We start from the raw sequence: 24697 nt of genomic DNA on the forward strand, positions 1-24697 counted from the left end.
CGATAATGCGAAGAAGCCTTCCAGCCTGTGGGAGCAGTGGCACCAAAGCTCCCATGTGTTAGCAGAACCTCAGGGAGGTCAGTGCAAGTCTGGAGCAGAGTGAATAAGATGAGAGGGTGGTAGGAAATGAGGTCACAGTGATGGGTGATATCTCGTAGGTTGGGGGATGTACCTTGCAGGCACTGTAAACATGGAAACCATCTCATTGACCCCCCATTGCACTTCTCTGGACACCTAAGGATCCAGAGAACCCAGGTTCCCAAAATTTTTTAAAATGGGCCCTTAATATTCAGACAGGATTTCCAGAAGCTTCTTTGGGGATTGTCATCTCCAGTTGTGGCCAGTTACCCTGCGCTACATAAGTGCTGTTTGGTTCGCTGTGGTCAAGAGAAAAATGTTATCTCTTTATATCAGGATTTCATCGAATAAGACAGACTGAATTGCTCACCAGTCACCTGTGTTGCATTATGCATTTGGGTTTTGCTCTAAGATTTAAACAGCAGTAGCTGTGATTCAGTTTCCTTGGAAGCAACGGCAGTTCAAGGCTTATCCAACAGCCAGTTTCCAGGATAGAAATATGCTGCTTAATTAATATCGATCATTAGAACAACCTCATAGGAACTTAGGTTAGTGAAGTACTAAACAATTTACAAAGCAAGGCCACTCATGGAGAGCCACCTGACGGGTTCCACCAGCAGCACAGTGAAGTTCAAACCTCTTCATTTGCTATTGTTTCAGAGGAGGAAGTCTATCTTGTTGCACATTTTCCTTCCCGCTGAGGATCACATTTCTATTTTATGTTCAGAGAGCATAATGTTGCCAAATATTCAGGAATGCAGATGCCCAACCAGTGCTCCAGGCAGGGGAGTTTTGAAGCAAATTCATTTTAGTGGGCCAGCCCTACCTTCCAGCTCTTTTGGCCAGGAGAGAAGAGCTGAGGAATAGGGGCCTGGGAAAGGCAAGGGAGGGTCTCTCCTCAGACCTGTGCTGTATCATTAGCAGCTTTCAAGAGAGCACTCCCTTTATACTTCTGGACATTAAGCAAGTACTTGATTTTCTTTGACATGGTGAAGAAATAGACCTCAGCATCCCTGTGGTAGTTTTACATGCGCTCTTATTTTTAGTACTTTTATATTTCCTGGTAAGGAAGGGAGAGAAGTTTGTTTAGTGATTCTAGAATGGACCACTTGCCTGCTGCACAGCCGTACCAGGCGCTCAGTGTGACTTCTCAGCATTTCCCTGTGTGCTCAGTGCTGCTTTCATGATATTAAAGCCCCTTTTCTTCCTTATGCCACACAGAAGCGCCAGCATGGCAATGCCATTGGTGCCATCTACTTACCTTTCCTGCACCTGCCTCAAGACCCCAATGTTTTGCTTGTTTCTAATCACTTCACTTTGGCTTTCTTGGGTCTGTTTTCTAGTTGCTAAGGAAGGCCCGTCTCGCCTCGCTTCCACCAGGGCTTGAGTTGACCAGACACCTGGTGGTTTGAGGAGACTGCTGAGCTGTGTTCTGGCCTCTGTGTGTTGATAGGACGTATGAGGACTCAAACCCACAGATGTTCCCTCTTTATATCTTTGGCTTAAGATGACCGTGTGCCCAACTTAGACAAGAGGAAATTGTAGACTGATGGCTCTTTATTTCCGTATCATTACCTCGGAAATCATAATTCATGTATCCGTTCAATCATTGGTCATCTAGTTCTGTGCCAGGCATGGAGCTTAGGCACTAGCGATAGAAGAGAAAACGAGGCAGGCACTGTCCCTGCCTTCCTGGAATTTATAATATGGTGAACTGGAAATAGGAAGTTACTGTGTGATCAGGAGAAGAGGTGATAAAGCTCTGGAACTTGTGGGAAAGCAAAGAAAACAGCTATGGGAATCGTTATGGAGGTAGAAGCAACAGACTGAAGAAGCTAAGAAAGATCATGTGCTTAATGGTGGATCAGATGCAAACCCAGACCTGTTGACTAGCCCTTTGCCCTCCAGACTGTGGTGTAATCAGCTCTAGTTGATGCTTCTTTCCCTCTTTCTTGTGTGTGTGTGGGAAGGTATTTTTCTGACTCATTTGTTTTTCATCCCCTTCTTTCCCTGGATTTCCATATTCCCTCTAAACTGTAGGTCCTCTAAGAGAGTGCCTACTTTTCCTTTTTTGTCTTTCCACAGTATTAGTTACACTTACTATGTATTCACTCAGCAAACATCTATGTGACAGGCGACAGGCATTGTATTAGGCCCTGAGGACAATGATACGAAATCACACTGTCCCTGTAACCAAAGTGCTCACAGCTAGAAGGGGAAAACTGACCTGAAGTATATAAGTAAATGTACCCGTGTGTTACAGGAGCTTTGAAAGAAGTATGTATGGGATAAGATGGAGGACAGAGGAGTGGTTAATTAATTATAATATGGTGACGTGGAAATAATGATGACAGTTACACATTGTGATGTGCTATAAAGGCAAGGATTGGGGTGCTGAGGTAGAAGATGACAGGGGGATGGATATCTCTGGCTAGGGAGGTAGTGTTAGCATTGGTAGTCATCATGATAATAATAATTATAATAATGGCTACTAACACTTATTGGACATTTAATGTGTCCAACATTGCACTCAGCTCTGTATTTACATTACTTAAATTAATCTTTATAAAAATCTTACAAGGTAGGGTTGCTCCTATGTGACAAATGAGAAAAATAAAGAGATGCTATAAACTCGCCCAAGATCACACATCATTCATTTCTTCACCGAATAATTGAATTTATTACACATCTACGAAGTGCATGACACTGGCTGTTGTGAGATGAACATGGACTATTCCCTCCTCCAAGTTTCCTGGAGGAAGCATTTGTGAAAATAAGTCAGGCTTTCTAATGGAGTTGTGGACAAAGCACTGTGGGAGAGCAGAGCAGGGAACTAACGGGGCCAGAAGGAGTGGGGGAAGTCTTCATAGAGGAGGGAGCGTCAGAGCTGGATCTTGATGAATGAATTGACTGCAGAGAGGAAGTGCTGTGTGCAAAGGTGAAAAAGAGACATGAAATGGTGTGGGATAGTCAAGAAGCATTGAGGTCTGTGTGTGTGAGTGGTAGGGGAGGGGATGGGGAGGATGGGTTGCCAGGAGGTGATGTGGGAAAGATTGATGGGGACCAGTTTGTAAAAGGCTGAAGTCAATGGGAAGGTACACGTAGGAGGTCATGGATGGCCAGCAGAAGTGTTTAAGTAGGCTGGTGCCATGAAGGAATGCACAGCTTTCTGGAAGAAGATTCTTGAGAAATGAGGAAGCTTACCAGTTAGCAGTACGACGTACAGTATCATTTTCAGTGGAGTTAAATGAATTTCTAACTTCCAGGATATCTGTATATACAGCAGCCCCAGAAATTTGCTCCACTGTAATTCTAGTAACCTGAATGAAGTCCTAGTGCCGTTTCATTTGTTCTATCCCATAAGATGATATTTAGCAGAAGCGACCAAGACGGTAACGTGGGAGATAAGAGCAGAGACACGGACAGTCCAAGGCACTGAGAATCTGAACAGGAAGGAGCAGGATCTTTGAGAGACACCCCAAAACTCTTTTTCACAGTCAAGGGTGGCACCCAAGAAGACATTTATTGTCTTGAGCATTTTACTACAGTACTAAATGAATAGCTATAAAATGCTTACAGGGATGCTTCAGGGCTCTGCTGCCTCAAACCCGGTATTAGAAAGGATAACAGAGGTCTGGGATTGGAGGAGAGCATGGACCAGTCAGACGGATCTTGCTGCTCTCTATCCTGCAGACTGACGTCTAGAGCCCCAGTCAGGGGGACTGCCTGCTTCCTGGAAATGTGTGAGTGGGCCAAGGCCACTGAGGGTTACATCAGTGTGCGAGCTGCCTTTCTACCCATTGCAAGGGAAGTTGCCTTAGAAGTTGAACTTGATCCAGACGTCAGAGAAATGGTCTCTTTCTCAGGCTTTCCCTGAGCTCTTGGAACTCTTAAGGAAGGTGAACTAACATCAAAGAGTGAGCTAGTGATGGTTGCTTGTTTGTTTTGGTAATTTGATAACCGTATTGATCAACACTTTTTGAACTACAGCCTTCCCTCCCTAATCCTAATCTGCACTATTCATTGTAAATCAGTTTAGAAATGCCTGTGCAGCCAACATGACCTCGAGACAAGGGTTGCTAATCAGTTACTTTGAAATGAATTAATGTTGGATCCCCAGGCTTTGCTGGGTGTGAAGACAGTGGTGATGACATTGATCCAGATTAATGGTATGATAGATAGACTCTAGTTCTCAGGATCACATACCAGCATCAGTTAATAACTTCTTTTAATGTCCTTAGAAAGGATATCAGGTATACTTCATTTTTTGCCGTGTCACTTTCCGCTAGAAAATATTTTTACAGAGAGACTATAGAGGCAGTGTGGCTTAGTAGGTAACAGCCTGGATTCTGAAGCCAAACTGCCTAGTTACGAGCTTCTCCACTTATTGGTTGTGTGACTTTGAGGACACTTAACCTCTCTGTGCCTCAGTTTCCTCATCTGTAAAACGGGGATAATAATCATACCAAACTCCTAGGCTGATGATAAGGATTAAATGAGTTTTCTGACATATGGTCATGCTGTGTAAGTGTTAGCCATTATTTATAGTATTTCCATTAATATCAATCACAGGGAGTAGCCACCCAGAATGAACCATTACTCTCTGAGCTTCCCATTCTAAACTTTACTAAAAGGAAAGAAGGACACATTTGCTGTCAGGCACTATGATGGAACATTTGTTATCTCACGTGAAACTCTACAATCCGGCCCATTAGATGATTATCTCCATTTTAAAGATGAGGAAGGTATGGCTCAGAGAACTTAAATAACATGCCCCAGATGATATAGAGCTGAAGTGAACTTGAGCCCAATTGCAGTTCTCATGTTTTCCTTCTGTACTTTTGTTCCTTTTACAACTCTCCAGGGATAAGTAGCAAACTCTGAAAAAGCAGAATTAAAAGTACATGTCAAAGCTAGCATTTTCACAGTACCCTGTGCTCTCTTCTCCCTTCCTCTCCTGCAGAGGTTGCCTGAGATGGTGTCTTATCTTATGTGGTCCATCTTGCACTGTGTGACTACGCCAAGGAGAGAGAGGCAGCCTGCGTGTCCCCTGGTCTCCCCCAGCCCCCTGCCTTGCCTCCTCTAATACCTCACTGGTTCCTCTGTCATGGAGCAGCCCACCCTCTCAGTAAGATTCAAAACACTCCTACTGTTCCAGCTCCCAAGAGCACCAGAAAGGAGTCAACACCCTCTAGAATCCCTCCTACACCTCCAGAGAGCCTAGTGCCTTCCAGAAGATTAGAACCTTTGTTATTCTGTGAAAGTCTCAGAGACCTTTTGGATGCAGTTCCTCGATGTTTACATCTGGGAAGTTCTGAAAGTCTTCATAACTGCCCGGGCATCATTAAGATGCAGACAATTCTGAGATTGCACAACTCAGCTTGTAAACACATGTCGGGATGACCCTGGCTCTTTGTAGAGAAACTTATAAAGTTTCTACACCTTGGCAGTTGGAAAGAATATAGATTTGAAGATAACATTTTGGTACTTCATGGGAATCAACATCATTTTGCCTCTGTGCTCCAAGCTTCACTTTCACTGGTGGTCCACCTCCTTTCATCCTTCATTACCACACCCTAAAATTATAGTTGTTTGTAAGAGCATGGACGTACATTCATATACATCAGGTTGTTTTTTGTATATTGTATTCCAAGCCCATGCATGCAGGACAATTACCACTCTGCCTCCAGCTCACTGACTATGCAGTCAAGACTCATTATTACCCTGGTTCTCATCCCATTCACGCCCTTCATGTCTCAGAACAACAGTGAATGGAGAGCAAGGTATATTGCAGGGCATGAAGGGAATAAGAAGGCCAAGGACATGGGGATAAATTTGAACTAAGGAGGGGAAAATTTAGGTGAAGATGGTTTGTCTGAGGAACTTTATCATCTTTGCTGTTTGAGAAATTTTACTTTTTGTTAGCTGTTTCTTGAATCGTGATCCTTGGGTCTGGTGGAAAACGGTAATTTTTGGAAGGCTTATTTCTGCAAAAGCTTATGGTTACGGAGAAAAATCAATGTTTGTAGGCCCGTGAATCAGAGTCTAAGGAGTCTGTTTGGATATTTAGCGTCTCATAAGATGTAACGTAGAAAAGACTTGCGGAGCATCAGAGCTGTAAAAGATCATGGAGACCATGTGGTCCTCACCCCTCCTTCTAGTGATGAGGCTGTGAAGCCAAGGGAAGCTGAATGATTTATGCAGGTTACATGGCTACAAGGAGGGTTAGAGAGACTGAAGTAGAAGAGACCTCCTGACTCCTAAACCAGTATATTTTCAACATTATCACACGTTACTAATCATTTGGAAGCATTTGAACCAAAGTATGAACCGTGTATTATGAGAGAATCTTAGCAAGAAGAGACCTTGGAGGTCATCTAGTGCCATCTCCCTCCTGATGCAAGAATCCTCTTAGTGACATTAACAGATGGCACTACTCCCTACTGATGCTAGGACTTTATAAGGCAACTTGTTTTATCTTTGCCTATCCCTACATATTGGTAAATTTACCCCAACAAAAGGTCGAATTTCTATTTTTAAAGCCTCTGTCCAGAAGGAGTGAGTGTGGCCAAAGGGGAATGGAATGGTATTAGTGATGGTGTGGAGTTTTACTCTTAATGTAAGGATAACAATGCCTATCTTGTAGGGTCAGTGTGAAGATCAGAGATGCAGTTTATAAAGTATCTACCATAATAGCTGCTTCAATAGGTACTCAAATTTTAGTTATTGTTGGCTTTTGTCATCGGGATCCCATTTTTTGAAATTATGCCCTCTGGAGCGACATAGACTATGTCTAATCCCGCAAATATTTGGAAGGCAGTTAGCATGACCTCTAAGCCTTCTTTTCTTCAGACTAAATATTCCCTGATTCTTCTACCATTCTTCCTGTGATGCATTTTGGATGCCTCCATTGCTTTCATTCCCTTCTATTTGTCATTTTTCCCCTTAAACTGTGGTGGCCAAGTGTGGTCAGTCCGATGTGCTTGACAGTAGAATAATTGCATCCCTTGATCTGGACATCACACTTCTCCTACAACAACCTAGATTTATGTTAGCATTTTTGGAGGCCAGATCACACAGTTGGCTCAAGTAAAACCTTGTTCTACTATCCAGAATGTTAGCGACGTCTCCCAACATTGTGTCACCCACAGATTTGACAAGCATGATTTTTACATCTTCATCCAAGTGGTTGATAAAAATGTTGAACAAGAAAAGGCCAAAGGCTGAGCCTCCCGGAACACCTCAGATCCTTCCCTGCATATTGACATCCAACCGCTGTTTGGTGACGTTGTTTCACCAGCTCCAAGTCTACTCACCTATGCTAACAAAAATAACTCAGCAAGATATAGTCATTCTTTGTGTTTTTGAAATTGGATATTTATTTAAAGATAAAATGCCATTCTTTTATCAAGGAAGACAGGTTTTGAACCCATAATTGGGAAAATGTGAACTCAGAAGTAATTTCATGTTTGAGTTACTATGTAATGCTGACAGAAAAAAAAAAAAAAAAAACTTCTCTTAATGTGAAATGATAATTCTCGCTTAAATTTGTTTATTTTTCCAAAATGTTTTGAAATTATTCTCTGGGTCTGGGTGAAGGAGGCTGGAGAATTTGCAGATTTCATGCGTTAGGGAGAAAGGAGATTTTTGAAATATTAGGATATAACTTTCAAGAGCTTTTTCCATCTCTGGTGGAGATCACAGAGACAAAGAGATCTCTTAAAAATGTTGGTGGGGGAGGGTGTGAAGTATATCCTAGATAGTCTTTTTTTATTCTTTTTAGTGGTTCTCAGAGAAGATTCTTAAACTTTTTGAGGAGAGAGTTATTTCTTTCTCTCATTTAACATGCTTTATGCTGAAGAAATCAAACCAGTGTCTTTGCACCAGGTTTCAGAAGTTTTGAACCAAGTTTTTTTTGGTTTCCATGGTGGAGATTAAGAATGATTATGGACATATCATTTGAGCCAAAGTGCTGAAAGGCTTGAAGCTCGTTTCTTGGTATCTTCCTTGAAGGGCTCGTTTAATGTTTTCTCAAAGGCTTTACTTTCTAATCTACGTTCCACGTTTGTGGCTTTCTTCTTAATTCTAATCCTCTCTATGTCTCTACCCCATAATCAAACAAGTATGTTAACATCTAACATATCTTAACATCTTTTATTGTGATCATGCTTTGAGATTTCAAGGTAAATAAACAAAAGAGTTAGCATTCTCAAAAATCGCCCAGGTAATAAAAGATAAGATTTCATTATACTGAATATTCTAGGAATGTCATTTTATAATTTACTCATTCTCTCACTATTTACTGCAAGCCTACTGTACCAGGCACTGATCTGGGCCACGGAGACTCAATGCGGAGTAAAGTTGGACTTAGTCTCTTCTCTCATTGTGCTTAGATTCTAGAGGGAGAAACAGATATTGATCAAATAATCAAAGACAATTGTAAACTTGTGAAAAGTGCTGTGAAGGAGGGGGAGATGGTGCCCCTCATTGGAGAGGTCAGGGAAGGCTTTCTCTCATGATGCTTAGTTTGTGATTTGAAGGTGGAGTCTGGGGAAGAGTACAGGTGGCAGAAAACAGCATATTCAGCTCTGCGCTGAAATGGAGCATCTTCAGTATGAGAGCAGGAAAATTCATGCAGGTGGAGTGAATCGCAGAGAGCCAGAGTGAAGGTGGTGTGAGATGAGCAGGGGAGGTAGGAAGGGTGTCCTACAGGCCTTGGAGGTCACACTGAGAGTGCTGTCGGGGTCTTCTGAACCATGAGAAGCCACCTAAGAAGCATGGAGAGGGTGGGCCATGTAGCTGGATTTGCGTGCGATGAGATCAGTTTTGCCTTTTGAAAGGGTGACTGTGGCTGTATTATGGGAAAGAGGAGGAACGGAAATCAAGTGAATGACAAGGAACCAGTTAGGAGAGCACTTGTTTAATCCAGGAAAGAAGATGGTGGTTGGGTGGAAGTTGGTGGAAAAAGAGACGGAAAGAGAAGGGTGCTTACATTGACTTCATGGTACTTGGGGACTCCAGGTGGGGGTGATAGAAGAGAGGTGCCAAAGGAGGGTTCAGACATTTTATATTATTGTTTGTGAACTTAAAGAGAATATTATTTTAAAAATTGTATAGCTCTATTGATAACTTTCACTAGCACAGCACAACAGGAATAATAAAAAGAGAGTCAGAAATCCTTCTGTGCCTCAGATCTATTATTGACAAAGTAGGTGACTGTGAACAGGATGAAAAATTTCAAATATCTTTAAGGATCTAAACACTGGAAAGATAATACTTACAATGTTTACTTCATCACAACCTCACTAAGACCTAGAGAAATAAGTTGGTGAAGGTTCACTTTCGAAAGAAATAACGATTACCTTTATTTTCGCTATTACTTTTAGTTTGATTCTCTACGCCTCTAGATCCTATAAAAAGAACTCAAGCGTATCCCTGTGCTAGCCACCCCAATACAAATCACCATTTCCTTTCATCTCACTTTAAGCAACCACAATATTCTCCCACGTCAGAAAAACCTTCCAGTGTATAAGGGGAGCCTTTGGATCATGTGTGTGTGTCTAAGCCTGTTCATGCCTTCGGGATCTCAAGACAACAGTCGGCTTACAGTCTAAGCCAGGTGCCCAGTTGCCATCTGGGCTCCTGACAAGCTGTGTGGTCAGGGTATAGAAATCAGAAACCTGGGAAAGGTGCAGTGTGATGGACACAAGCACCCCCGATACCATATATGTTATCACCGTCATTTAACACACAGTGCAGGAAATCCTGTTCTTTCCAGAAGAACTTCAAAGAACCACTACTAGTAGTCCTGGGTAACTTTTTTTTTTTTTCTTTGCCAAAGCGCAGACAGATAGATATTTTTCCTCTAGTAAATGGCTAGTGACACTCCCATTTCTTTCCTGTCATCCTCAACCCATTGTCCAACTGCCCTCTCAGATTTCCCTACCCTTCAAGGCTGAAGGGCTGTCCCTGGCTGTTTCCAGAGGCCCACTGACTTATGTTGCTTTGCCCTGAACTTTCTTTTTCTCTTCTAGGTTCTGAATTTCTCACATTTCAGCCCCACCATGTTGATCAGCCCTCTTCCGCCTCAGTGTGAATCCTCTCTTGTTGTCCCATTGACATTCTTTTCTAGGAAGAGCTGTCTTTTAAGCCAGCTTTATCATGCATATTTTACCTTAGTTTTGAATTTTAAACAAAGAAACCTTCGTTCAAGTCATCAGAAATAAATACATGATATTAGGTCCCTCAAGTGACTCAGTTGTGTCATTATTTTCTTCACTACTTTCATGCAGTGTTTGTTTACTAACTGCCTGCTGTGCTCTAAGCACCATGGATAGAATAATGAACACAGACATTCTATATTCTTGAGGAAAAGACAATGAACAAGTAAACAGACGAGAAATCATTGTCAGTATTCCATCATTCCACCAAATTGTTAGAGATTGATTTTATGGAAATACAGCAGAGTTGTAACTCTCACTCCTGTCATTGGATCCCAGACACCCTGTTGTCTTTTCCAGTCGTTCATCCTCAGTCCCCAGGTTGTTGAGCTTGGGTCATGAGTACCCGGATTATGATTTGGAAAAGTAGTTTCCTGGAAAAAAAGAAGAGGTGGTTAGTCTTATAGGACTGAAAAAGAAAAAATAACAAGTGTGCTTGTCATTCAAAGCAGGGTGCTGAATGGCTCTTCGCTAAATCATAGTATTATGCACTTACCACAGAAATCATTTTCAAATGCAATATATATCACACCAAGTCAGAACAGATATGCACTAAACATCCCTGATGTAAACCTCCCATTGGGATGGCGGCAGGGTGATTAGCGAACTTCCAGGTATTTTCTTATGTGCTTTCCTCTTAAGGTGGATAGTTATTTTTCATCTCATCGTAGCTGTAAGTTGTACCAAAGATAAATGGACCCATGGCTTGCCAGAAGCCATAACTCTTGTATTTAGTTGACATGACCAGATTCCCCATTTTGGCCTTTGAGAGCTTGAGAGTAGACTAAAGCATTCACCTCTTCTGACCCTTTTCCCTCTGTCTTCTGTCTTCTCTGGGCAGAATATCTCGATGCATAACACCGTTGGTGGGGCCATGGTGGGGCCTGGAGCTCACCAGCTTGGCAGCACCCGGATGCCCAACCATGACACCAGCGTTGTGATTCAGCAAGCCATGCCGTCACCCCAGTCCAGCTCTGTCATCACACAGGCACCTTCCACCAACCGCCAGATCGGGTAAGGAGACCTCTTCGCTGTCTCTGGGTCCTGGCTGGAGCTCAGGGAATGTTCTAGACTTTCTCCTGGTTTCTAGTCCTCAGGTTGGATAAGACAGAAGTTGGTTTTCCTGGCTGGTGTGATATTGCCTAGAGCTCAGAGTGATGTTTTTGATGGGAGAAGGGAAGAGGGAGTCTCTGTTTGGTGGAAGCTCTTTGAACCTGACTTTGGGGAGAAAAGCAAGTCATTCTGTGTCATTGTTTCTTCAAACAAGATTCTTGAACTTCAAGATGACCATGGGGAAACCCCATGGATGTTGAGAGCAGAGCATGGTTCTCAGGACAAATGCTTGAGGATGATGGAGGGAAGTGTCACCTGCCCAGCCTCCTCCCTAACAGAGTATGTCCCTCCATTCCTAAGGTCTAAGCCCATCACCTGTGTCTTTGGTGTATTTCCATGGTCCTCCTTCCCTCTGATCATTTCTTCTGTGCTTCTCTTCCTTTTTAATACCTTCTCATTAGCTCTCCTCTCTCTCTGCATTGGTCCATATTCATTCCTGGAGTAGACAAAACAAAGAAAGCAGGCCCTATCCCTCTCACATATGTAAAAAAAGACAACACTGAGGCATTGAGAAAAATAGGTAGAATGCTCCCAGACATTGTGTATTATGGGATGGAAAGAGAGCTCACTTCTAAGTATCAGGTGATAGCTCTCGGCCCTTGTTACTCAGAGTGTGGTCTGAGGACCGGCAGCGTGGATATTACCCAGGCGCTTCTTAGAAATGCAGGATCTCTAGCCCAGCTTCCTTCTCTCCAGAATGAGGATGGTATCTCTTCTTTCCACCCTCACAAGAGTAAAGTGGAAAGGAAATAAAAGATTTAAGAGTGCTTGTGATCTTAGAAAGAAAAGGTAGTAACTTAAGCCAAAGAGCTATGATAAATTTATGTTGCTGGATGCTGAGAACTGCTTGCTCTCTTTTCCCAGAATTCTCTGTTTAAAATAGGAAAGGGAGCTTGCTGTGTTTGGTATACGCCATCAGAATTTAGTTTGAATATTCCATTGAATAATAGATACAGTGATTTTAAGAAAAATATTGGAAGCTGTCCCACTATTTGTCAGTCTGTCTTTTCCCTTCCTTGTTTTAAATGCTTGTAAGAATTCCACACCAACAGGGAGCACTAGGGACAATGGCTTATCCCTCCTTAGAATGCTCTAGAAAGGGTACCTTGTCTCTCACATTTCTCAACTCATCAGGATGGGTTGTGACATATGAAAATGAATCTTAACAAATGAAAGTTGTGGGTGATGACTATTCTGTGAGTTTGCCATGGGTACATTTGGTTTCCCATTCAAGAAACAGAAAGTTAATCTGGCCATTTGAATGCTTGGCTTTGTTGGAAGAAGCCAATGCTAAATTCGCAAGTGTCTCTGTTAAAGATTTCTTTTCTTCTCAGATGACTGTGGGAGCAAATGTTGCACCACCTAAAGCAAGAACCTATAATATACTAAGAGGGTGGGGTCGTTAAAGAGAGCATTTCAATCTCAAGGGACTCCTTCACTCCAGGGGCTTGGCTTTGGGCAAACAATTCACAGTTAAGCAAGCTAATTGTAATTATTTTATTTTCCTTTCAAGGGGAGAAAAACGTAAAATGTGCTAGAGTTTACTAGCAGTTTTACAGCATTCCTTCTCCCCTGGAGTTCTGCTTCCTGCCCCAGGACTGCCCTCTTGCAGGACCTTAGTATCTGGCCATTGTTAGTACAATGCTGGTTTTTGTGAAACAATCATTTAAGGGTTAGCACTAAATTCTAAGATGGGTATTGACTCTGTCAGTAATGTACCCAGCTGGCCCAGGGCTGTACAGTTGGATGACATTCCTAGGCTGTGTCACTGCCCTGACAGGTGCGGGTGTTTCTCTGTTACATGTGACCTCCCGACCCACTCTGTCTTCTCGTTTATTCCCAATCCTGGGGTGTTATGTGTCTCTCCTGGTGTGTTCTAGGAGATAATTGTCACTTTTAGGACTCTATCTTGTTGCCGAGCTTGAAGGAAGCTGTTTCGTTGCTTCACATCCTTCCCTGTTGTGCTTACCGTGTTGATTCCAACCCCTACTTCCTGTCATTTCCATTTTCTCCACGTGACCCATCTAAAACCTTGCCCGGATGATCATGGGGGCTCAGCAAGTAACAACCCAACCCATCTCACCAGTGGATTTGGAATGAAACTCTAGGTGGTAACATTTGGGGATGGTTGACTCTTTTAGTTCTCTCAGCAAAGAGGAAATGAGTACTTATTTTAAAACATGAGTTCCCTCTGGAGACTGTGTCTTTAAATGAGCATTTGAAATTGCAGATAGTTTTCTTTTTTTTTCTCTGAGGCTGCACAGAACCATATTGTAGTAATATTCTGATTTTTATCACAACCTCAAATATTTAAGTGTCAAAATCTGGCCAAGCCACCTGCAAATGTTTGCCATGGCTACTGGCCAACAAAAACAGCAAACAGCAATGAAAGTCTTCATTCAGGCTCAGCACTTAAGCTGCATCCAGCCAGAGAGGCTGGGACCCACCTGTGCCCACGCACAGGGCTCTTTTGCTGCGGCCAGTGGGTGTGTTCACGACTAGAACTTTGCGGGAGAGGGAGGGGGCTGCCTGTCTCCTATTCCCCCCTTTTCTTCCCTTCGACTAGTGCTCGGCTTCTGTTGCCAATCCCACTTTTGTTCTCCTTTCTGCCACTACCCCGCTTCATGTTGTATTTAAACTTAGCGGTTTGAATGGATTGGGAGTGATATTGACATGAAGGACGGGGAAGTGAGAGCAGTGCTTGTTCTCAGGGAAGATTTGGGGGACAAAGTTTATGCATCCTTGTGTGCGCATTTGATTTTCATACTTTTGGAGCAGGCATTGAGCCAAAGTAGAACAAAATGAGTGTGTATGCAAAAATCTGAAGAAATAAGGTTATAAAGTAGGTAGACAAACCACATGGGCAACTTTCAGTGCATCCCATGTCCCCCCCACACACACACCATGCCGATGCCCAGTTCTGTCCAAGTAGCACTTTTATCCCAATAGAAACTGGAGGTAAGTATAAATATCCCAAATTGCACTCGTGTGGTTAAGGCAGCCTAGAAAATCACACAGCGCTAGAGAGTGTAGGAGGCATCCCCAAACTAGTGACTACTTGCGCTTAGTCAAACGGGCAGAAGCTCTGTCGGAAAGAGTGTCTTTGGCTGATTGATGGTAGCATTTTAGGAGATAAGTTTTCCAGGTGAAAAAAAAAAAAAAGAGTGAGCCATGGGCTGTGGGAGAGACAGAAAACAAGCATGTGTTAAATATAGATGAAATTGATTCAGGCTTGGACCAAATATGTGGCAGATTTCAAGCAGTATCTCTACTCCAGTCATTTTTATTAGATATCATGTAACAGGCTCATTAATTCAGGACCAAGTCTGCAAAACCCGGGAAAATGGTGGATGAGCAGGTAACAGTAATGCAAATTCTCTCTGTCTCTGTCTCTTCTGTCTTTTTCTCTCTTTATCTCTCTCTCTCTCCTCATATGAGACATTTTTGTAGGAGTCAGTAATCAGTTGCGTAGGTGGCTATAATCTTAATACATCCCAGCTTTCCTAAAGAAGCCGACTTTTCTTTATGGAGTCAATGTTATTAGATAATTCATGCTCAGTAATTCTTCAGGAGAACTGTGAAGATAATATAGAGTGTAGAGGTCTACAAAAATGGATATCAGTACAGAGTTCTGACGGGTTATGGGAGGCACTGCCAAAATATTCCACAAAATTTCTTCCTGTTTTCAAAATGTTCCATAGATTTAGCTCTCTGTATGGAATTGGGCAAATACATAAGCTCTTTAGATTACTGGTGAAAATTATTTGACAGTAATTGTTTACAATGGAGGTGTGATACATCTAACATCAGAATATACAAGTGTTCCTACCAAGGCTGATATTTGCACAAAAGGTATCTGGTCCATTGTGGAATATTCTAGTTAAGATATCAGGAAACTAGAAAACATGTTCAACAGCGTGTGTATATGAAACCTCTCCCTGATTATATGCCAGTTTTAGTCCTGGCAAATACATGTTTGTGTGATGTGCAGCTCTATTAGCTGTTTGGTCATAAGCTCTATTTGCATGAAGCTGTCCTTAGGCAATGTAGACTAAAACTTAGCCAGAAATTTGTATAAAATATCGTAGAAGCAAATCTTGTTTTATTTAAAAATAAAAAGGAACTGATACTCATCATAAATTGTATTTCTCACACCTTTTATGTGATTCTTTAATAATAATACTAATAAAAAGAAGAGCTTATCACATCTCAGAACTTGTTGGCATAAAAAGAAACACCACCTTGCCCATCGGGGAGAGCCATGTGGCTTTGTTGTATGAGTTGTCGTTGCTGCTTGAGGTGTCCATCGAGATGGGAATGTTAATTGATTCAAAGGTTTTTGTGTTATTGTTTCTCTGAAAAAAAAAAAAAAAAAGGAGAGTGGTCACTAAATGATGCCATCACAGAAAGGCACCAATTAAAGAAGCCTTAGATAACAAAGCAGGTTACAGTTTAAGAATGTGCTTGCTCTGTAAGTGCATAGGTGCATAAATCCATTATTAAGAGTTTTCTTAAACTCCACAAACCAATGGAGCATGATTAAGAGTGTCACTGCCCACAACCGGGCAGTGCTAGCGGCGTCCAGGCCAGCCTCTTCCTGCTAGAAGCAGCAACCGGCAGGCCCCGGCTTATCACTGCCCGCCCCTGCCCCCTACCCTTCTCCAGGACAGCCTGAAGCCTCCTTTGAGTAATTCAGAACAGAAGCCATTATTTCCTGCTTTGTGTTTTGCTGAATATCACGGCCGTGAACATTGCTTTATTGTTAGAAAGTTGCTGGATCTTTCACAGCGCGGAGAACATTTACGAGGGCCCTTCAAGGGGATGCTTTCTGGGAGGGTTGACGGACTTAACCATATGGCTCCCGTTAAATCCCATACAGAGCCTTGAGAAATTACCTCTGACAAGGGGGCCAGCAGCCTTCCACTCACAGAGTTTTATGTGTGGAATGAAACATTAAGTACTGATACTTGAGGAAATATAAGGTTTCTTAACATTCAAAAGTTGTAATACCACATGGTATTGTGGCCAGATGAAGGGGGCAGAGCCATAACACCAGAGCACATGCTGCATATTCCAGGAAGCAGAAAAACACCCCTGCTCTCCTCTCTGAATTTGGTTCTTGCCTGTGATCCCTCAGGCCAGTCTTGTATGTCTTGGTGTCTCAGCTTCTCACCCAGAACACAGCAAGTCTGGTATCTTAGCTCGGACTGCTATAGAAAAATACCATAGACCCGGTGGCTTAAACAACAGGCATTTATTTCTCACAGTTCTGGAGGCTGGAAAGTTCAAGGTCAAGGTGCTGGCAGATTTGGTTCTTGGTGAGGGCTCTCTTCCTGCCTCGCAGATGGCTGTCATCTCACTGTGTGATCACCTGACCTCTTCTTCGTGCATGGAGAGAGAGAGAGAGAGAGAGAGAGAGAGACAGGCAGATTGACAGAGAGAGAGGAGAAAGAGACAGAGAGATAGTGTCTCTTTCTCTTCTTAGGACACTAATTCCATTATGGGGGCTCATGACCCATTTAAACGTAATTATCCGCAAAGGCCCCACCTCCTACTACCATCACACGGGGGTTAAGTCTTCAACATATGAATTTGGAGGAAGACACATTCAGTCCATAACAGCTAGTCTTCTTGGGAAAGAAAATTGAAAGTCACTCTTCAGTGGCTTGAGCTATTTGTTAGAAAAGCCCGGGATTAGCAGGCTGATACTAAAGAGAAGAAAGGAAGCTAACGTTTATCCAACATCTACTATGTGCCAGGCACTGATCTAGCTTTGCATGTTGTTTTCTATCACATTCCGAGAGCCCAGAGGGGTAGACATTAGTAGACATTTTTTTTTTTTTTTTTTTTTTGCTCTAGGAAGAGAAGTAACTTGTCCAAAGTCATTCAGCCAGTGAGATGAGCAGATTTTTGAACGTGGCTCTGTTGGACTTCAAACACATGTTTTCCCTGTGCTCCTGCCCATAGCAATCCCAGTGCTGTGGAAGACACATGAGCATGTCTGACCATTTGGGAGAGTCATCTAACCACAAGAGTTGGCTAATGCTTAGTCTCTGGTTACAGTGTAAAGAGCTTCTGTGCTTTCACACACCTGCAGGGCGGTCAAGGGCAGAGGTGGGCACACTGATTTGCCAGCAGCTGCTTCAGTCCTTCAGTAGAAATATACAGGAGTTCCCTGGCCCTCAAGGAAGGGGGATTGGGGGCTGTTTGAGCACATGGATACAGAAAGGCCCTGTACCTGGGAGATCTGGCCAAATACCCTTATTTGTAAGAAAACCAAAGTCAGCACTGAGAGTGCTGCCCTTTCTCCAGCCATTTGGTTGCTGTACAGTTGGCTTTGTGGTTTGCAGGAAGACCCTATCCCCCGCCCAGATGAAGTGTGACTTCCAGCCTATTCTAATTCCTGTGTGGATAGGTGACTTTGCCTGTGACATCCTCTTGGGGGAGGATTTCATTTCTGAATCTTACAAACAGAAGCCCTGCTCACAAAGTTCCAGAACCTTCCATATAAGTGTCTCTGTGTGTTTTGACCTTCTCTCCGCCCCCCCCCCCCCCCATTTCTAGACTAGATAGGCACAGGTTAGGGACTGCTTCTAGGGCAAGTAGACTAGGATCATTCAGTCTGTGTCTGTTGTAAATTTGGACACTTGTTCTTTTGTGCAGCATGTTGAAAAGATATGCCTGGAAAAGACGAGCTTTCTCAGAGCCAAACCATGTCAGGTCAGAGGGGAGTCTTGGAAAAGCATTGGCCTTGGGTTCAGAGGTCATGGTTTTAGGCTCTGCCACTCAGAAAGGTTCATAACCTTGGCCAAGTGCACAACAGCCCTTGGCCTCAGTTCCTTCATCTATACGTGAAAAGTTTAACCAGCTGATTACAAGTCACTCTCAGCAACACAGTCCTCATTCAGTGCTTCTTTTCTGTCTCAAATATATTTTCTCTTTCGGTTTGTTTTCCTCCAGGAGCTGAGTTTGGTAGGGGCTCTAGATGATCTGAGTTCAAGGATGAGTTCATGTGCCCACATGGGTAAGAACAGGATAGGACTTGGGAATGCTTGGGAAGAGGAGACCAGTACAGTCAAGAGAAGGGTCCTAACGTATGAAGCCAGAGAGATCTGACTTCCAGACTCAAATCCTAGGTGAATCACAACAAATTTATAATTCTATCACGTGGGAATGAACACACCCGTTTTACAGCTGAGTAAAGTGAGGTTCAGAGATTACATGACTTGCCCCAGGTCATACTGATGATGGCAAGAGGCAGAACTAGAAGCCAGGCCACCTACACCTCACTGTCCCAAGGGTCCAGACGAACTTGACTTCTCCAAGTTTTGACTTCCTCACATGTAAAATGAGGAAGCATCACTAGAAAATTCTCAAAGTCTCATCCAGCACTAAAAAGCTGATGATTTTCATAACAAATTTAATTTTGAAAACTACTTGGAAGGTCAGTTGTTTGGGGGCTCAGTGCTATATGCAAGACTATGTAGTTTCCTCCCTTGCACTAATCTTATCAACAAACTGTTCTTTTATTCTCATTTTGCTAAAAGTGGCTTATTGCTGAAGATCTGACTAGAAAAACACCTTAACAACAGAACAGTCTTTTAGTGAAAGACATAAAACAAGTGTAATGTAAGAAATTGGGACAATTATCTTGCCAGACACAGCTCTATGGGAAAATGCAGTCCACTGTCTTCTTTTTTAGACTTAACTGTTTTTGGGGTTACTTTATAGTAACCTGAAACATAAGGCTTTAGCTTATATCAATATTTAGTGTTTTCCTAGGGGTAAGCCTTGGGTAAGATGCCAAATAACTAAACACTGGGAGTTGAGGATATATATTTCCCATAATATAAAATGCAATGATTAACTTCACCTTTCTGTACTTATCAGAGTTCCTACATGGGGATTGGCTCAGTATTTTGTGTTTTCAGGGCCAGAAGCACGAAAGCCTAGCTGGCTCACCGCTGTAGGTTTACATGAGTCCCAGTGTTGTGTTTAAAAGAGTCCCAGAGCTAAGTGTAATTATTCCTTGAAGAACACCAAAAGGTTTAGTAACATGGGAAAATGGTGTGTGCAACGCTCTCCAAGGCGAGCATGTTAGGAGAAATGAACCTGATAAAGCAGAGCTGGTCCTTTGCAACTGGGAGAACACTTTGCTTTTTTGAAGACTGAGCATGTGCTTGTAACACGGCAGTGTCCCAGGGAGCATTTCTGATTATTTGTAACTTTCACATTCTTATAGACTGTATGTCTCATAAAGTATAAATAACTCTTGTCTGAAACTGATTGACAAGTAGTTTCTGAGTTAAAAGAGAAGGACTGCAGATAACCTCTGGTGCCCATTGCAATACTATGTATTCACATAATTGGACATTTTAGGATTTAAAAGATAAAGGATTCAATAGGTTCTCTCATATGTATTTTTCAGTAATATTAGTCCAAATGGATTTTCTTTACCATTATTTTTTATATCCTTTCCATGGAGGATTTAGTTAAAGATGATACAAACTCTGTGGACCTTTTACCTTTGGTTGGATGAGAATATCACATAAATATCCAGTTTGGTCTTGGATTTTGGATATAAAGGGAATCCTTCTGTTAAGTTTCAGTTACGTGCAAATGGAATCCTATTTCAGTGAGGCAGTGCAATGCCATTGCTAGAGATTTGAGAGCCTGGCTGGTGGTTCTGACTCCACCACTCACAACCCCTTGACCTCTCTGGGCCCTACTTTTCCATCTTATAAAATGAAAGAATGAAACTACATTGTCTAACAAGTGCCCTTTTCTAGCTCTTAGGAACATGTTTGTTTCCTTATCATGACTAACACTCGACCACAGCACTGTTTGGCTGGTAGGGATTATGGAAGAAAAAATTTCATAAAAAAGATACGCCACATTTAGCAGACAATCTAGTAATCTATTTACCGAGTATGTTGTGCTTTTGGTAAATATCAACTATAAAATTTCTATAGAGTAATAAACATTCTTAATGGTACCAGACACATTTAAAAGAACTTGGAGTTTTATAGTTTCCCCTGCTTTGGCAAAGTGCATTTTGGCTGGTGAATAGACCGGTAAAGTCTGTAAAATGATAGGACCCTGGTGAGTGTGGGGTACAGACATGCTGGAATGTGCTTGGGTTGCTTTTTACAGAGTTGCAGGTCTTTGCAGAGAACAGATGGCCCCAGACATCTTTGAAATGCTAGAAATGACTTCCTGAGTATACTCGTCATATATTGGTTCCGATATGGTAATTCATAAGCCAAATACACAGCACTTTACAGCTGACCTCCGATCTATTATTTTCAGTCCATAAAACCAATAAACATAGGTACACAAACAATCATAATGACGACTGCCACAACAAACACCCATCCCCAGGTCACCAAGCCACTGAACACTTGTCAAATGCACAGTGGCCTTCTCAGCATCTGTGGGGGCTGGAGGCCAAGCGTTTGGCAGATTCTTAGGGATCGCTGCTTAGTGAGACAATTCTTCTCACTTTTCCCAGAGTTTTGCTCAGATTGAATACTTGAAGAGATAAGCAGTAAAGTGCTAGATTGAGGAGAACTGGAGACTGCTTCCACTTCAGTATTATTTGGGTAGTATGAGTGATACCATTTGATGAGCCTGCAAACTCAGTGAAACCGAAGTCTACCCCTGAAGCTTTCTATAACCCTATATTGAGTCAGGGTGTATTTTTAATGACAAAATTAGACCAAAATGCAACTTTATAGTTACATGTTTCAAATCACAGCCTCTCTAAAACATAGAAAGAATGAATTTAAAAATAATCTGAACTAAATTGTATGTTGTTAAAGGAGACGGGAATTTTTTTTTTTTTTTTTCGGTACGCGGGCCTCTCACTGCTGTGGCCTCTCCCGTTGCAGAGCACAGGCTCCGGACGCGCAGGCTCAGTGGCCATGGCTCATGGGCCTAGCCGCTCCGTGGCATGTGGGATCCTCCAGGACCGGGGCACGAACCCATGTCCCCTGCATCGGCAGGCGGACTCTCAACCACTTGCGCCACCAGGGAAGCCCGAGACTGGGGAATTTTAATCTCCAGTTGCATCCAAATGAAAATTGTGTGTGTGTGCCTGGTGTGTGTGTGTACACACATTTCATAATACTTTTCTTTACTGGAACATCACTTAGGCCATTTGACATGTATATAACCTTATTCAAAACTCTTGAAGAAATTTTCCAGGGGTATTCCACAAAGCATGATTTTTCATAATGCCCTGAATGTCCTTTATAAGCCCCTTCTTACATGGCAATAAACTACGCCAGCACCTTGGAGCCACTTTTAAAGAATAGTCACAGAGACTAACAAGCATAATAAGGTTAAAAAGGAAGAAAACTCTTGTAGCTTTGCGTTAGGCCCTTAACCTAGTTTTCAGAAAACTGAAACAATTCCTCATTATCTAGAAAATGACCATTTGGTTGATGAATTATGTTTTCAGGAGTAGCCACTTTTTATTTCTCTGACACCTTGACGTCACTGGCGTGTGGGGTTAGATACTTAAGTGCTAATGCGGAGGTCCCTGGAGGGTGGTGACAGCTAGATCCTAGAGTCGGGGAGAGAGAACGCCACCTCAGGGGGTGGCTCCCTCCCTGTGAGGAACAGGGTGAATATTTCATAGAAAACTGGCTGTGGCACTAACCATGGGCTTGGGGCTTCACCAAAGAAGGATTTGATCTACTGGGAGATTCTGATTCATAACTGAAGTGAAATGGGGGTGGCAGGGCACTCATCTAGAACCCTGACTTTCTCTTCCTCCTCTCTCCCTCTTTCCTCCCTCTTTTCTTCCCGTCTCCCCTAGAAAGAAAGGAGGAATCTCTCAAATTATTCATGTCTGTTATTTGGCCATGGCTCTGGCTAAAAGTTTGGAATTGAAGAAAGCTTAAAACTTTTAACTAAAAGGAAAATAAGAGACTTTCCTTTTAGATTGTGTGTGTGTGTGTGTGTGTGTGTGTGTGTGTGTGTGTGTGGTGTCAATTACTTGAAATGTCCCAATCCCCCCTCATTGTGTGGATAGCTGCTATTTATTTAATTTAGCTCTGTAGTCAAGCACTTAGCAGGAAACCAGAGGAGTGACTTTGTCCAGATCTCTTTTGGCAAATGCGTATGTGTGTGTGTGTGTGTGTGTGTGTGTGTGTGAGAGAGAGAGAGAGAGAGAGAGAGAGCGAGCGAGGGAGAGAGGGAGAGAGGTTGATTTTTATAAAAAGAGTGTGTGAAACTTTGGCTGCCCCACCGAAGCCACAGACAACCAACCTTATATTGGGTCCACTGCGTTCCATAATTATTATTGCCATTAGGAATAATTATTATTTGCCTCATTGAGTTGGCAATTTGGAACCTGCCTGAGACTGAGGGCTTCTCACAGGAGCCGAAGCACACAAAGGCTGAGTATTCACCCACAAGTGCTTCAACATGTTTGGATGACATCCTTTGCTTGGTTCACTTCATTGTATTTCAGACACATCGAACTTCAAATTGAATGAAAAGTTTATCAGATACAAAACCAGCGTGAATGAGCGCCTGCGCTCAGACAGCTTTTTTGATTGGGTGCCAGAATTCTTGGCTTTTCTCAAGTCTGGAGATGAGCTGTCTTTTCATGCCACTCTCTTCCTTTAATTAAAAATAGAAAAATAAGTAATAAGATGGGTCTTCAGTTAGAGGCTGGGCTTGAAATGGCACAAGAGGGAAAAACAGAAGAATGACAGGAGCACCCAATGGCAAGGCAGCACGTTCATTGAAGAGGCAGAATAGTTACAACCTTAACTTGATTTTTTCCTGATTTGTTTTGCCTCCTTGCCCACAGACTCTCCAGATTCCAGATTCTGTACTGTTTCCTCGTCCTTTTGCCTTATCATTTTGAAATAGCTGTGCCATGGGTATCCCCTCCGCCCTCCTTAGGGACCTCAGATAGAATGTGATCAGGTATTTTGAACCATGGAGCCCTCACAACAGAAGCTGTTCTCGGCGGAAAGGTTCACTGAGTCATTAAAGAAAACAGAGCATGACAAGATGTTCTTCCAGACGTTGTTTTTCCTATAAGACTTTGTGGATTTCTTGCCAAAGTCTATACCAGTCACAGGTTGGCGAGCATTTAAAGAGAAGAGCCCACACCCTTCTGCGTGGGGGTCTGTCCCCTCCCCTTAACCTATTCCTTCCAGAGTGGAAGTTTGTAGCAATAGCTGCTGAATCAGACCCCTCAAGAGCCTCCTCAAAACCGCTGAATCAGAAGGAAAAAAAACCCAACAGTTTCCATTCGATGTGTCAGACCCAACACAATTGAGTGAATGTTGACTTTGTCTCCAGACACCCAAACGGTCTGTCCTCCATCCCAAAACCAACTGCGATTCCTAGACAGGGTCAGGGAAGACCAGGGCAGCCTTGCTGGGCACTAGGCCAGGCATCATGTCTTCAAAATAAATATTCCTCAATCGGTCGGGAAGGGAGGCAACTGGGTACCCGCCTTCTCCCAGATGTGATGCCTGTATGGGGTGAGTGACAAGAACCTCTCCCCTGTCCTAGGCATTGAAAAGAGATTTCTTTTGTTATTACACTCCATTAAGTGGGTTCCTTGGGTGAATACTTCTGTACAAATGAGAAACAAGTGAAAGTTTCACTGTAGTGATTTCCAGGGATTTGTGGTCCTCGATAATATATGTATGAAAACTGTTTAGTGGGGAAAATATTACAAAGGAGCATTCCTGTCTGAGTTTTCATAAAAGATGACAAAATCGTGCTGTAGAGAAAAAGAAATCTAGCACTTTCTCAGTAGTAGTAAAGCTCGTCTTCAGGTAAGATTTCCTGCGAGTGTAGAATTGCCGCTTTTTCATTTGTTCTAGGAATTTAGGGGTAGAGAAAGGCCAGGGAAATTGGCCTCCACCTGCATGGAGTTTAATAAAGATGGACCCTTAACTTGTTCATTTTCAATGGTAACCTTCACAAGGAACCGCTTTTTTACAAAGCCCTGTGGAGTATATTATTTATATCAGTCCTAATACACCTCATTGTTACTTTTTTATTCAAAGATCCTGTTGTACCAAGTCCTTTTTAGTCTTACGGTAGAAAGTGCTTGTTTTCAGGGTATTTCTTTCTATAGAAAGCATTTGATCCTTCATGTTTTCATAGTGAATTTCTCTGGAGTTTTACAAAATCTAATTGTTGTTACATTGGTTTCTATACTGATGGGTCTGATGTTTCTTCTACTAAATGTTGTCTCTCCATTAATTGACTTAGCTTTGAGTCCTTTTCTACAGTCAAGCAATGAAAAG

The 24697-nt window shown here is 42.5% G+C and overlaps 1 protein-coding gene across 1 annotated transcript in view; it reads left to right on the forward strand.

Moving 5' to 3' along the window:
- CREB5 (cAMP responsive element binding protein 5) overlaps nt 1-24697 on the forward strand; it is a 334186-nt gene that overhangs the window by 74349 nt on the left and 235140 nt on the right. Inside the window, exon 4 of the mRNA XM_065883854.1 lies at nt 11140-11312. Coding sequence (XP_065739926.1) covers nt 11140-11312 — 173 coding nt within the window. The remainder of the gene's footprint in view (nt 1-11139; nt 11313-24697) is intronic.

This window comes from Phocoena phocoena, chromosome 9, assembly GCF_963924675.1.
Source record: "Phocoena phocoena chromosome 9, mPhoPho1.1, whole genome shotgun sequence".
NCBI classification, from domain to species: Eukaryota; Metazoa; Chordata; class Mammalia; order Artiodactyla; family Phocoenidae; genus Phocoena; species Phocoena phocoena.